We start from the raw sequence: 15,699 nt of genomic DNA, 5'->3' as shown, positions 1-15,699 counted from the left end.
AGATTGGGCAAATGTACATTCTTTTGCCCAGAGTAGGGGAACCGAGAACCAGAGGACAAGCTGAGGGTGAGGGGGGAAAAACGTAATAGTGTCTTGAGGGGTACCTTTTTTACACAAACTGTGGTGAGCATTTGGAACGAGCTGCCAGAGGAGGTAGTTGCAGCTGGTACTTCGCGACGTTTAAGAAACATTTGGACAGGTTCTTGGATAGAATAGGTTTAGAGGGATATGGGCCAAATGCAGGCAGGTGGAATTGGTGTGGATGGGGCATGTTGGTTGGTGTGGGCAAGTTGGGCCAAGGGGCCTGAGCCTACGTTGTGTGACCCTATTACCCAGTATCACATTAATATAAAGCTTTGGTTATCAGGTAGAAGATGTCCCAATTTGTTAGTTAATGCATGTGAATTCAGAATGTTAATGTGTTTAAACATCGTTTAGTTGTACAATGGAGCCAGAATTGTATTATCTATTTATCTTTATAAACTAGCTTCAGTTGGACTTCATCTTGCACCAAATGTTGTACCCTTTATCCTTCATCTGTGCTCTGTGGACAATTTGATTGTAATCATGTATAATCTTTTCTTTGACTGGATAACACACAAACAAAAGCTTTTCACTGTACCTCGGCACATGTGACAATAATAAACTAAGCTACAAACGTCCTTTACTTTTACAATGCAGCCAGAATTGGAGCCTTTATAAATTTGCCATAGCAGCTGAGGTCTTAAAATTCAACACATTAGGTCGAATGCAAATGGTTGGCATTGCCCACTCTGGCCTTGCTGTTAGTGCTGGTCCCCAGCAATGTGGTTGTCTCTTCATTATCCTTGGCAATGACTGAACAGATTACTCAGTTCAAGGGTAATTAGCGATGGGAATTTTTTTTCCTGGCATCGGCAATAGTGCCTACATCCTGTGAATGAATAAAGTTGATTGCTCAGTTGTCAGAAGGAAAAAAAGCAAGACTTTTGGCTGCTGTTTGTAGCACTGTGCATTGATTGCCTCTTTGAAATCACACAACAGCATTACACACCCCGAAGCATTGTAAAGGAAAAGAAGTCTGCTTTTAAGACTGTGGTGGTAACGTGCACGATTAATGAATTTTGTCTTTTCCTTCATTCTCAGCTTTCTAAACTTAAATTACAAGATTATTACGTGTTGAAATTACTGTACGTTGCTGGCACGTCCTGCCATGTCCACCTGCTTATCTTAATCCTCAGTGTCAGCTGCCTTGCTCACAGCTGCCTGACCGTCCTTAAGAGAACTCTCTCAGTGCTGCCTCTTAAATGCCATGCTACAAGTTCCTCCAGCGATCCTGCCTGTCAGTCTTCAGCACGCTGGCTCAGCAAATCTGTCAACTTTAAAATCAGCTGAGCCATTGATATCTTTTTAAAGTGTCTTTTTAGTCTGATGCCAAGTACAATGTCAACAACCCCATTTGAATCCCCATTGAAATTCTGCAATGACCAATTTCAATCAGAGATTGAGTAATTAGATAATGGGTTTGCAATTCTGGCTGCATTGTAAAAGTAAAGGATGTTTGTAGTTTAGTTTAGTTTATTATTGTCACGTGTACCAAGGTACAGTGAAAAGCTTTTGTTTGCATGTTATCCAGTCAAAGAAAAGACTATGCATGATTACAATCAAGCCTTCCACAGTGCGCAGATGAAGAATAAAGGGTACAACATTTAGTTCAAGACTAGACCATTGGGCCCAAATCTGTCCTGCATTGGTGCAGCACCCTCTCCTATCCTCCTCCCTCCCCTCCACCATCCCCATCCCTCCTTCCCCTCCCCCTTCCCCCCCCCCCCACTCCATCCCCCTCGACTCCCCTTATCTCGCTTTCCAACAACAATTGTTCCCATTAATTTCCCCTCTGTCGTTCACTTTCCTTGTCTGATGGAAATGGAGCTTATTGTTAGGTTACAGTTACCGTTAACCTCAGTCAATGCACCAATTGTCTGCTGGAGGCGCCACATCTGATCTTCAGATCTTCTACACACAGAGTAAAAGATAGACCGACCTCATTAAAACTTGCTCCAAGACTTTGTTTACGCCTGCCCTATCTGAGCTGTGAAATGATTTTTGTGCAATTTCTGCTTTCTCCCACTATGGTGGCATTCTGTTTTTTGGCATGTCAAAAGAAAACATCTTTTTGATTTCAACCCGCAGGCTAAGTAGCGAGAAAAAATAACCCAGGATTGATATACCTGCTTGCTACCCATTGTGCCCTGCAAATGCAACTCAGACACTGTTATTGTACCCCATTTGTGTACATAAACTACAACCTATGGAGCTGGGAAACAGTGGTGTGGTATGGACAACATTTCCAGGGCAGCTGACCAACAACTTTTTTTAAGGCTGGTCTCAAATATTTTTCTTACTAAATTTTGATAGCTAACCTTAAAATTGAATAATTCCATTAGCGCATTGCAATTTTTTCAATCCCTTGCACTGGTTTACTTTTCAATTAATTAGCTCAGGTTAAGCTCCCCACTGATAGCATTATTTATCTGCCACAAATACAGCCTAAAGTTTTTGTTTTGGTCGAATAATGTTTCTGGAAAGCACGTGTTAAAAATATTGCATAAATGCGCCGTTTTAGAGCAACTGGTCACATGATTTATAGCCTCTCTCTCGGGGGAGGGGGCATTGTCTGAGGCATTTTGCTTTTTAATTATCACAAAGTTAATTTAAATAGAAAATGCCCTAAACAAGCTAAAATTGTTCCTGTCAACGCCATAGATGTACAGCATGAACAAGGAACAGTGGTTCAAATGGGAATGGATTTATTCTTGATCTCCAATGACATGTTGTAGAGTGAATTGGCTATAAAGCATATTGGCATGTTCTGTTGTTATATTTATTGATCAAATCAAGTATCCAAGTCAGATATTTTAAATCCTAATGAGTAGATAAAATGCTTTCAGTGACTGAATTATGTCTCTCCCAGAGTTTCATTTAGAAAGCACCTTTAGGTGCTTTGGGTATTTGAAATGCGAATTAAAAGAGCCCTTCTGCCAACCGTGTCCGTGCTGACCAATACACCAGCTCTATCCTATACACTAGGGACAGTTTACAGGAACCAATTAACCTACAAACGTCTGTGAAATGTGGGAGGAAACCGGAGCACCTGGAGAAAACCCTGTGGTCACAGGGGGAACTTACAAACTCTGCACAGACAGCACCGGTAGTCAAAATCGAACCCAGGTCTCTGGTACTGTAACTACTGATGCGCCACTAGGCTATTCTTTGATGTGTGTACATTGCCTTTCTGGGTCCACATGTGAAATAATTTATTTCTAACTTTGCTTAAGATTGTATTCATTTGTAACCAACCTTTAGACTTGTATAAGAGTCCACAGATGACCATCCCAGTATGCTTTTAGGAAACACTGGTCAGAATTTTGCTTTAAAAAAAAAGGGATGAAACTCTGCAGTGAAATGAAGACACGAGAGACTGCAGATGCTGGAATCTAGGGTAAAAAAAAACAAAGTGCTGGAGGAACTGAGTGGGTCAGGCAGCATCTGGGGAGGGAAATAGGCAGAGGATGTTTTTGGTTGGGACCAGACTGAAGAACAGTGGCCTGTTCATTTCCCTTTGCAGATGCTGCCTTACTTTTGTTGTTTTACTCGAGAAACTGTGCATTCGGTTTTCATCTCCAATCTTTTGATTAATTTTGGGAGGGAGTGCATGGTGACTGCTAATAACCTGTTGATTTCTCTAAATCCAGGAAGACAGCGCCGACCTCAAGTGCCAGCTCCAGTTTGCGAAGGAGGAAGGCTCCTTGATGCGCAAGAAGATGGCCAAGTTGGGGAGGGAGAAGGACGAGCTGGAACACGAGCTGCAGAAGTACAGGTCCATCTACGGCGACGTGGACAGCCCGCTGCCGACCTGCGAGGCGGGGGGACCGCCCAGCACACGGGAGGCCGAGCTGAAGCTGCGGTTGAAGCTGGTGGAGGAGGAGGCCAACATTCTGGGCAGGAAGATCGTGGAGCTGGAGGTGGAGAACAGAGGCCTGAAGGCCGAGATGGACGACCTGAGGTGCCAGCAAGACAGGGACGGCCTGAGCTGCGAACAACACCAACAGAGCCTGCCCGGCTCACCTTTCGCTGACTCGGCGGAGTCGTCCTGCGAGCTGCGCCGACACCTGCAGTTCGTGGAGGAGGAGGCCGAGCTGCTGCGACGCTCAATCGGCGAGATCGAAGACCACAACCAGCAGCTGACCGACGAGCTGAACATGCTGAAGGGTGGTCCCGGCCACCCAGAGATGGGTTGGGCGGAGGGGGGAGGAGGAGGTGGCGGCGGGGGTGGAGGGTCGCAGCAGGAGGAGCTGAAAGCGGCGCGGCTACAGATCAACGAGCTGAGCGGCAAAGTGATGAAGCTGCAGTACGAGAACCGTGTGCTCATCTCCAACGTGCAGCGCTGTGACCTGGCCTCGCACCTGGGCTTCCGCGCCGCCAGCCCCCGGGACAGCGACGTCGACAGCGACCCCGGCAAGAAGGAGAGCGACAGCGAAGATGGCCGCCCGCCCGTCCCTCAGCCCAAGCGCGAAGGCCCGGTGGGTGGCGAGAGCGACTCGGATGAAGTGTGCGAGAAAACGCCGGGCTGCAACCTGGAGTTGCTGAGGAAGCGGGAAGACACCGAGTCGCTGGTTTGCATCAAGCGGGAGGCCGAGCGCCTGGGCCGCACGGTGCAGCGGCTCATCACCGACACCGACAGCCTCATCTACGACGCCAGGCTGCTGGTGACCAGCGCCGGGCCCGACCGGGCCGGCGAAGACGGAGAACCCGAGCTTCTAGACACCATCAGCACCAGGATGAAGGAGTTCCGCTCCGAGCTGCACGCCTTCATGGACAGCGTCGACCACCTCGGCGAAGGGCTGCGGGATCAAATGGACGAACTGTCGCCCATGCCCAACTTGACCGAGTCTGCAAGCTTCTCCACGGTCACCTCCATGTCTCGGGACTCTCCCGTTGGCACGTTAGGGAAGGAGCTGGTCACCGACTTCCAGGTTCGCCAACCTTCTTGCTTCCAGGCACACGCTTCTGCTGTTGCTTCTGCTATTGGCTTTGAACTAAAATAACCTCTTTTTTTTTTGTTTTGCTTCTTTACTAAGCTTAAAGCCAAGCTGCACTAAAACATCAACTAAAGGCATTCTGAAGTCAGCTCATGAATTATGATGTGATGCTTCAAACAAATTGGGAAAAGCTATCAGAGAGGTTTCTAAACACTAGGCTGGTTTGCCCATGTGAAGGTTGGCCAGTTTTTCTTTGAGTTGTATTCTCTGAGTTTGATGAAGAGATCTAATTGAAATTTACAAAATTCTTTATAGCATTGGAGGGAGATGCGGGGAGGATGTTCCCTTTGGCTGAAGAGTCTAGAACCAAGAGTCACAGGCCCAGGATAAGCAGTGGACCATTTAGGACTGGAGTGATGAGAAATCTTCATTGGATGGTGAATCTGTGGAGTTCTTTTCCCAGAGGTCTGTGAAGGCTCAGACATTGACTGCATTAAAAACTGAGGTTGATAGACTTCTCGATAGGACAGTCTAAGGACAGTGCAGGAAAATGGCAGTGAGGCAGAAAGACAGCGATAAACTTTGTGAATTTTGGAGCCAACAGCAACCGAGTGAGAAAACATAACCAACTCCTGTTCCTAATTCTTCTTTTGTAGGGCAAAACATTTGATTCTCCTAAACTGCTGTTAACACATGATTTGTAAGGACAAACAAGACTCCAATCAAGTTCTAAATTGTTTTGAAAAAAGTAATAACCTAATTTGAAAGTTTTTAGTTTTACTATGACTATGTTTTAAAAACTCACCCCATTTACAAAAAAGTGATGCAAATTCTGTTGCTGTGTTGGTCCCTTGCGATTTTCCTTTTCATTTTAATACGACAAAAGTCATGAATTCCAACCTAATGCTGGTCTCAGTGAAGAGCTCCAGTAAGTTCGACATCTCTTGGGTCACTGTTGCATTGTGGCACTGTGGCATTGTCATGCTAAATGGCATGGGAAGAGCAAAAGAGGAATTGCAGAAATCTGAAATATTAGCAGAAAATACTCAGCTAGTTCGGTAGCATTTGTGGAGAGAGAAGGAAGTAGAGTTTAGTGATCTTTCATCTGAACTGAGAAAAACTAGGAATCAATTTTTAAATTGCAAGAGAAGATCATGTGATTGAGTGAACAAATGGCATATTTGTAATTGATAGAGTCATACAGCACAGAAACTGGCACCTTCCTCAGATATGGAGTCCAAAACTGCTCACAATACTCCCTTCCTTGAGATTAATCAGCTGCAAATGAACAGGTCTTCACCACCCTTTTCTCAGACAGCATCACCACTTGTGTCATTCAATCTCTCTGGATCTCCACCCTGTTAGATTCCCTTTGTTTTCTCAACCGTTCACCTCTACGCTTTTGTCTGTTTAGTTGGGATGGGTTCATGGGGAAAGGTTGGAAGTTAGGATTAGAAATCCCAAGCGGAGCTTTTAATTATACTGATGACAAATTGATGTTTATACCAAAGCATAATTAATATTTTAACTGATTTATACATTTAAATATAAAGGAATTTGATTTGTGGTAGTCCAAGGAGAATTGAAAATGGATTCTCAGTATGGATGACTGGAGCTCTGGGTGTTGTTGTTGTAGCCAGATCAAAGTCCACCTGGTTTTGGGTTCTAGCACTGAAGAAAATCACTCCTCCCCTCATTGATGCCTACTCCTGCTTTCATTCTTTTGTTTCTGCTACCAGATCACTAACCATTGATGATGTATTGATTGTGAATACATTGGAGCTTATTATCTTCACTGCCTTCCATAGCAAGATTCAGATATCAACCATCACCATTTTATCAAGGAGCCACAGACCCACTGATACCCATTGGAGACATCATTAATTTTATTCTTGGTGATATTTAGTAGGCAAATGTTTAATTGATTTTTATGCTGGGTAATTTAATGAGGCAATACCCCATGCAAAATTATATTAACTCACACAGTATATTACTATAGTGACAAAAACAATATTAGTCATTCATTGATACCATCAACAATTCTGATTCTGTAGCATGTGGGTTTACTTATTCATTAAGAGTTGTGGTCCCAACCATAATGAGTTCTTCAGACCCCTTGAATTCAGTCATGAGCTGAATTATGGAATATGAGAGGCTGTTTAAGAGAAACAATTCAGTAAATGATCCAGAGAAACACATAAGGTGAGCCCACCATGAAAGGAAATGATTTGTGGATGGCAATTGCTTCCGGCATAAAACGCCACTGGATGATGCTTTCTGCACATCTCCTGTGAGAACAGGCAAACCTTGTACCAAGAAAGGATGAATTATTTCATGATCCGTAAGCTTGCCGTTGGTTTGAATCATCCATCATTGCATGCGCCTCATAACCAGTGTTTGCATTCTTTTTCCCTCTCTTTCTCTTTTTTCTTTTCAGATGTTTCAGCCCATCATTTTGCTCATTCTCATTTTGGTTCTGTTTTCATCACTCTCTTATGCCACTGTGTTTAAGTTGGTTTTTCTTTTCACGCTTTTCTTTGTCTTGTAGTTTTTTAGTCGTCTACTATACCCATTTTTGTTATTTTTTATTTCCCCCTCTGTTCTTTGTCGTTTTTGTTAAATCGTCCATGCACTCAACAGTCCAAACTGAGGGATCAGCCAGCATGGCAGCTAGTCCCCGAACATACACAGGAACAGGAGAACCTTCAAAACCGAGGCGTGATGGACCAAAGCCGCAAAGCTGACGGAGACTACAAAATTTATGCAACGGAAAGCAAGAACTGCTTCAGTCCAGAGGTAATAAACAATGTTAGCATTTAGCATGCACTTCATGAACTTAAGAGTCAACCTTGAGTAATTAGGGAATTGCAGGAGTGACCTCCAATTTAGAGGGAACTAGATGACCCGTGGACCCGTTGGGTTCCCGTTCTGACGCCAGTCAAGTACGGTGTAATTACGTCATCTCTGTTAACTCCAAAAACTGCTTGATCACTCCCCTTCAAGGTGTACTTGATCACGTATTTGTCAAGCCACAGCAGTGCAAATGAGTATACAAGATCAAAATGGCGATCTCATCTTGTGTATATATATATATATGTATGTTCCCGAAATACAGCCAAAACAGTACACGATAGCGCAACAATTTGAACGGAACTTGATACTGCATATCGCAGGCGAATGGTGAGAAAGGTGCCCCTAACATTGTTGCTTACTGAACCCACTTTTTTGTTGGTGCGTTAGATTCCACGGAATTGTACTTTACCTGCTGAAGGAGTGAGATTATTGAGGCGTATGCCCGATATATTTTCCTTAGAGCCAAAGTATTGGGTCTGTTGCCTCTGGGTGAAGAGGGAAGAAAGCTGAACATCGTGAATCTACAACTAAAGGGAAAATTGCACATGACCTCAAAATGAGCCAAAGTAGAGACTGAAACCTGTGAAAGATAAATGGAATATCGTCTGTGGGGGTGGGGAGTTTGCTGACTCTACAGTCTATTCCTCAATCATAATTTGAGGTGATGTCTTGCACATTTGTAGCTTAAATTCATAGATATAGATTATTTTTTCCATTTCTGACATCGGGTTGTTTTTTAAAATCTTTATGATCTTTGAGATTTATAATTAGTAAGGCAGTGTCCCATTCACATGCTGCCAAAGAAGCAATTTTACCATAGTCCGATTTGTGCAAGGTTTCTCACCTTACAGTTTTATGTTCCTTGTTTTGGGATATTGCATGAGAGGTTTATTACATGCACTGAGCACTTACTCGTAGAGTCATACAGCAGAGAGTCCTATGGCCCAGCGTATCTATGCTGATCTAAGATAAACCCATTTACCACATTTGGTTCATCTCCAAGTGTCACTATCCAAGTGCCTTATTATTTGCTAATTTTAATTTTAATTATAGAATCACTAGTCATTTATGTGCCACGAGATTTAAAAACTGATATTTTTAAAAATGAAGTGATTACTAACATTATAGAAGCCTGAAGGATAGGATGGAGCAATTACTCCAGTTGTATCTTAAAAGTAAAGCCCTGGTCTGGAAAGAAAGTCATGCTTGACTAACAACATTGACTTCATTGAAAAGTTGGATAAAGTTCTACGTGAACAGTCACTAATTAAAATCCACAGAAATGTCAACTGTCTTTATGTTCTCCAGAGATGTTGCCTGATCCACTGAGTTTAAGTCTGAAGAAGGGTCTCAACCCAAAACGTTCCGTATCCATGTTGTCCAGAGATATTGCCTGACCCGCTGAGTTTCAGTCTGAAGAAAGGTCCCGACCCAAAACGTCGCCCATCTCTTCTCTAGAAATGCTGCCCGACCTGCTGCGTTACTCCAGCACTTTATCTTTTTTTATATTCCACATATGTCCAGTTAACATTTCTGATTAAAACATTTTGAATTTATTGCCAGGGTTATTTGAGTTGATAAATGATTTTTTTAAGCAACACTCAACTCTCTGTCAGCAGATCAGCTGAGACTGGCTTTGGAAAAGACTGCACATTTAATTTTTAAATCCTGTTAAAGTATTAATTGCAATCACCGGGCTTGATTGTTGGTCTAATCTGCATCGACTTCTTGTCTCTTGTGACATTTTGGACAGAATTGGAGAAATTCTTCGCAGAGAGTAAAGTTGCAGAGATATGGATCCCTGAGATTGTAGGGAAGTGGAATAAATTGGAAACTACCCAAGAGGAGCATGATCACAATGGATCAAAAGGCCTTTTTTTCTTGCTGTTCTTTCTAGGACCCAAAGACGACAAATGGGAGATAAAAAACAGCATTTATGAGAAAGCTCAGGATCATAGGAAGGGTGAAGGGTGACCAAGAAAGCACAAAATCGTCAGCAAAATGAGGAGGAACAGATAGATTTTGTATACTTGTAATTTAATATTGCTTTTTAATAACCTGCAGCAACTGAGGAACCTTTTGAGCAGAAGTTCTGTTCCAAGAATATTTGTTTTATTTATATTGCTTTAACTGAATATGTTTCCTTGTTCCAAATAAACAGTTCAGGGAGCCCCATGTTTTACCAGAACAGAATCTATCTGTCCAAGAACTACAGGTTCGGCTAGAACAGGAAAGACAGCTTCGGGAGGATGAAAACGAAAAATTCACCAGCAAGATTCTTCAGGTGGGTTCAAGCATTTTCTGAGATGGATTATAGGTTAATGCAAGATGCTAAAATCAGTTTACGGACAAGATTACAGATTAGAATCTGTAATACTTTCACAGATTAGAATGTCGTGGACATCTCACCTCCCCTTTTCCCTCCATCCTTGCCCCCTCCTCCACCTTCCCTAGCCAACAATGTACCTACCAGCAAAGCACTGCCTGGTCATTTGTGGCTGCTCTGATTAGTCCTGGTCTTTTCCAGCCTCCAGCTCTTCACCTCCCCGCACCCCCGCCCCTATTTTCAGTCTGAAGAAGGGTCCCGACCCGGAACGATACCCATCCTTTTTCTTCAGAGATGCTGCCTGACCCGCTGAGTTACTCCACCATTTTTTATCTATCTTCATAAAATTGTTAATCTGATCTATGGTCACTGCTGTTTTGGCTGCTCGTAGTTCGGTCAATGTCATCACCATTTGTAGGAGCCATTTATGCTTAATTCAGTGATTGTCATTGTGTTTCGGCCATGTTTTAATATTTCTAGTTTATGTCTTTTTTGCCTGCTTGTGGGTGTGACTTAATGCGTAATGGGGAGTGTCTAGATGGGAGGAGGCTAGTGTGTCGACAGAGGTTGGGGGTCAGTTTAGACTCGGAGGATGGTGAGCATACAGTTCTTTACCATGCGCTCGCACCAGCTATATTTGTAAGAACCACACGGTAATAACTGCAAGAATTTCTAGATATTGTTTGAAGAAGAAACAGTTGATAAAGTACAGAAGCTGATGAATTGCTCTATGATTTGTGCTACTTTAATAAAACCAATTAATGAAGAAAAGAAGTTTGGAAGATTCATTTTGTCATATCAGGGTGCGACGTGTGCGTAAGCTATAACTACATTTCATCCCCGAGAAGTTACGGCTATCGAAGTGGGATTTCGAGATGGTATAGAAACTGCCATTACACCATTGTTTCTGGTACTCCTTGAATGAAGGAAAGATTCTGTATTTGACTGTGATCTCATTTGGAAAGAATATGTGTGCTTTTTGCTTGGGCATTTTATTGATTCACACATAAAGATAGCTTAGCTGAGGAACCAGAGGGCAGCCTAAGTCCCTAGAACTATAAATCAGCCCTTTTTCCCGCACAACCCACCCCCTCCCCTATGCCCCACCTGGACCCTCACCTATTTCTCCCCTCTCCCTCCTCCTACATTCCTTCCTCTGGCTTCACAATTTGCAAATCTTCAATGTCTATCGCACTAGCACAAAACTAGCACAAAGCCCAGGAATTGACTGCAAAAGTTTTCTTTTAACTTAGCAACTAATTATAATCTGGAACACTTCCATTAAAATAGTGGTCAAATTTAATTCGCTGGTAATTTTCGAAAGCGTTTTTTTGAAAGAGATATTTGCTTAGAAGCCACTTATTTTCTGCTCTCCAGGGAGAAACAGTGGCAGTGATTAGTTTTTATCAAAGAGTTGAGTAAGTGGTCCTCTCTGCTACACAGTTGGTTAAATAAGATACAACAACCATTTTACACCAGGTCTTTTCAATTGGGTTGTGTCAGACATTGTATGGGCTTCCCCCTTAGTGAGATATAATTTCATGTCTGTCCTACAGTATTTCTAAGGAAGGATTGATTTGTAACCAAAACTGTTAGGTTGGATAGATGTACAGTAAACAGTGCCAGAGAATTTCCACGCTGATACAAGATGAATAATTGCTATGAGCTGCGATTCTCTGGAGAATTCCAGAGACACAGTAACGTCACCCTTTCCACTCACCAAATAGAGGAAAATCAATTGTTTCCCTCCAAGGGTACGAAACAAAATGGATTGAAGTGACTGTCATCATGAAGACTCCCAGGGATCAGAAACATCTAAACCCAGCTTACAAAGGAATTTAATTTGTAATGCTTTTGGTGAAGATACAATAAAATACAGTTCACTGTGCACATATGTAATAGTGCATATGTTTTTAATCTGATTAACGCTGAATTAGAATGCCTATTGCCTCTGTTGACTCCCCCTCCCTCCCATGCCACAAGCCCCTGTCTTCATGTGGGATGTAGAAGCAGATTTATCAGGAGACCTTTAAAATTACCGTGAAAACAAATAAGGTCCCATGACGAAATGCGATGATTATTTTGCACAAAAATTGTTGTTTGATTCCAACAATATAATGTCATTAACCTAACAACTGCTTTTCTAACAAAGATCTTTAACGTCTTGCAAGCCGAGGTCACTGGGCAGGATGACTTGAGGCATTCTATTCTGGCTCAAGGGCATTGGTGATTGAAAGCTTATATTTAGATGTTTGCAAAGTGTTATTTATAATTATATACTGTACTTTGTTCAAGATCTCATTAATGATGAGTGATGCAATGGGTTAGAATACAGGACTAAATTATATAGAACGTGATGAGAACTTTCCAGTGACACAGATTACTGCTTTTTCACACTTTGGGATAGATTCATTTCCATGTCGAATTGGCAACTGGAAACTTCCTTTTTGGCAAATCTCTGCCTTTTGGCAGCGTTAATCACGATTTGACGGGGGAGGAGGGAAATCCTATGCATCTAGATGCGCAATTTGTAAAAGATTGGTAAACCTTGGTAAAAGTCCAACTTTTGGACCGGCAGATATAGTTGTCCCTCTGCTTATATCCAAAATAGATGTAATGTTGAGACAGTGTGTCCTGGGCTTCTTGTGGCCTGAATGTGCCTGGCCAGATGCTGATATGATGAAAGGCCTAGATAGGGTGGATGGGGAGAGGATGTTTCCACTAGTGAGAGAGTCTTGGAGGACAGTGCCTCAGAGTAAAAGGGCGTACTTTTAGAAACAAGATATCTTTAGCCAGAGGGTGGTGAATCTGTGGGATTCATTGCCACAGAGAAATATGGAAGCCAAGTCATTGGATATTTTTAAGGCAGAGATTGACATATTCTTGATTAGTAAGGGTGTCAAGGGTTATGGAGAGATGGCAGAAGAATGGGTTTCAGAGGGAAAAATAGATCAGCCATGATCAAATGGCAGAGCAGACTCGATGGGCCAAATGTTTTAAATGTTTTGAGGATGTAACTAGGAAAATTGACAAGGGAGAGTCAGTGGATGTGGTGTACCTCGACTTTCAGAAAGCCTTCGACAAGGTCCCACATAGGAGATTAGTGGGCAAAATTAGGGCACATGGTATTGGGGGTAGGGTACTGACATGGATAGAAAATTGGTTGACAGACAGAAAGCAAAGAGTGGGGATAAATGGGTCCCTTTCGGAATGGCAGGCAGTGACCAGTGGGGTACCGCAAGGTTCGGTGCTGGGACCCCAGCTATTCACGATATACATTAATGACTTAGACGAAGGGATTAAAAGTACCATTAGCAAATTTGCAGATGATACTAAGTTGGGGGGTAGTGTGAATTGTGAGGAAGATGCAATAAGGCTGCAGGGTGACTTGGACAGGTTGTGTGAGTGGGCGGATACATGGCAGATGCAGTTTAATGTAGATAAGTGTGAGGTTATTCACTTTGGAAGTAAGAATAGAAAGGCAGATTATTATCTGAATGGTGTCAAGTTAGGAGGAGGGGGAGTTCAACGAGATCTGGGTGTCCTAGTGCATCAGTCAATGAAAGGAAGCATGCAGGTTCAGCAGGCAGTGAAGAAAGCCAATGGAATGTTGGCCTTCGTAACAAGAGGAGTTGAGTATAGGAGCAAAGAGGTCCTTCTACAGTTGTACCGGGCCCTGGTGAGACCGCACCTGGAGTACTGTGTGCAGTTTTGGTCTCCAAATTTGAGGAAGGATATTCTTGCTATGGAGGGCGTGCAGCGTAGGTTCACTAGGTTAATTCCCGGAATGGCGGGACTGTCGTATGTTGAAAGGCTGGAGCGATTGGGCTTGTATACACTGGAATTTAGAAGGATGAGGGGGGATCTTATTGAAACATATAAGATAATTAGGGGATTGGACACATTAGAGGCAGATAACATGTTCCCAATGTTGGGGGAGTCCAGAACAAGGGGCCACAGTTTGAGAATAAGGGGTAGGCCATTTAGAACGGAGATGAGGAAGAACTTTTTCAGTCAGAGGGTGGTGAAGGTGTGGAATTCTCTGCCTCAGAAGGCAGTGGAGGCCAGTTCGTTGGATGCTTTCAAGAGAGAGCTGGATAGAGCTCTTAAGGATAGTGGAGTGAGGGGGTATGGGGAGAAGGCAGGAACGGGGTACTGATTGAGAGTGATCAGCCATGATCGCATTGAATGGCGGTGCTGGCTCGAAGGGCTGAATGGCCTACTCCTGCACCTATTGTCTATTGTCTATTGTCTATTGTCTATTGCTCCTAATATCTGATCTTGTGATATTGGGTATAAAGATCTGTAAAAATTTCCCTATTTTCAATCCTCTGAAACAAACTCGGTTAACTAAATGCTAATTTTAAATTATTTACCATAACTTCCATTTTTTAAATTAAATTCATTTTTAATTAGCATTTGGTTTGAAAATAATCTTTAAATGATGTTTATTTTGAGTGAGTGTGTGATTCTGGAGATGTAGGTGTGTGCCAAAGTGTGGAATAACGTTGAAGGTCATTTATATTGAATCATTAAGCTTTAGGTTTGTATTTAATCTACAGCACTGGTAATAACATTTCTTTTGTTTCGCTATTTGTCATGGGACAGATTGAGGAGGAAAACCAGAAGAACCTGCTCAGGAAAGATTATGAAGTGCAAAGCCTCAACCTGCAGAACAGGCTGGAGCAAAAGTCCTGGAGTCATGAGAGGACACTGCTCCTGCAGGAGATGCGAATGTTCAAACAGAACACCTTCCTCTTCTATGTCAAACTCAAATGGTTGCTCAAACATTGGCGGCAAGGCAAGAAAGTAGAGTATGGTGGAGAGGACATTTTGGAGGTAGGTCCACTCTCGGTGTGCTTTCTTTTATTCGAGTTTATTGAATCATGAGTGAGATAGATTTTGTACGCAAAGGGTGGTGGGTGTATGGAATGAGCTACCAGAGGAGGTAACTGAGGCAGGTACTATCGCACTGTTCAAGAAACATTTAGAAAGGTGCCTGGATAGGACAGGTTTAGAGGGATATGGGCCAAATGCAGGCAGGTGGGACTGGTGTAAATGGGACAAGTTAGTTGGTGTGGGCAAATTGGGCGATGGACCTGTTCCCTTTGAATAGTCAAAGTCATATGGCCACGATTGTAAATCCCCTGCTACATTCTGGGCAAAATTCTGCTAGAAATGTGATACTGAAACAGAAAATGTTGGGAGCACCTGTGGAAAGAGAAAAACAGCTGACATTTGAAAAGACAAAGGAAAATTTAGGTAAAATGCGATTTAAGATGCAAAGAAAATTGAAATGGAACAAAAAGAAAGATCTTTGATCGCATAGAAATCAAAAGAGATTACATGATGAAAGAGATAACAGTGCAAAGTGACAGAGAGTGGTGACGGGCAATAAAGATTAGCGACCAATCGATGATTATGATTTTGAAAGTGAATGCAATCTAGATCTGATCTTAAATAAAGAATGCCACTTACTAATGTAAATCCTAATTGTGA

General features: G+C 42.7%; 1 protein-coding gene across 2 annotated transcripts in view; it reads left to right on the top strand.

Annotated features, from left to right (window-relative positions):
- Positions 1 to 15,699, top strand: part of mtcl1 (microtubule crosslinking factor 1) — a 145,437-nt gene that overhangs the window by 72,736 nt on the left and 57,002 nt on the right. For both annotated transcript variants that reach the window (XM_078397491.1, XM_078397492.1), the window contains exons 5-8: positions 3,735 to 5,015; positions 7,662 to 7,817; positions 10,036 to 10,158; positions 14,809 to 15,039. In XM_078397491.1, the coding sequence (XP_078253617.1) occupies positions 3,735 to 5,015; positions 7,662 to 7,817; positions 10,036 to 10,158; positions 14,809 to 15,039 (1,791 nt within the window). The remainder of the gene's footprint in view (positions 1 to 3,734; positions 5,016 to 7,661; positions 7,818 to 10,035; positions 10,159 to 14,808; positions 15,040 to 15,699) is intronic.

Source organism: Rhinoraja longicauda, chromosome 4 (genome assembly GCF_053455715.1).
Source record: "Rhinoraja longicauda isolate Sanriku21f chromosome 4, sRhiLon1.1, whole genome shotgun sequence".
In the NCBI taxonomy this organism is placed as follows: Eukaryota; Metazoa; Chordata; class Chondrichthyes; order Rajiformes; family Arhynchobatidae; genus Rhinoraja; species Rhinoraja longicauda.
The sequence above is the reverse complement of the archived record's forward strand: the minus strand, read 5'-3'. Positions and strand labels throughout refer to the sequence as shown.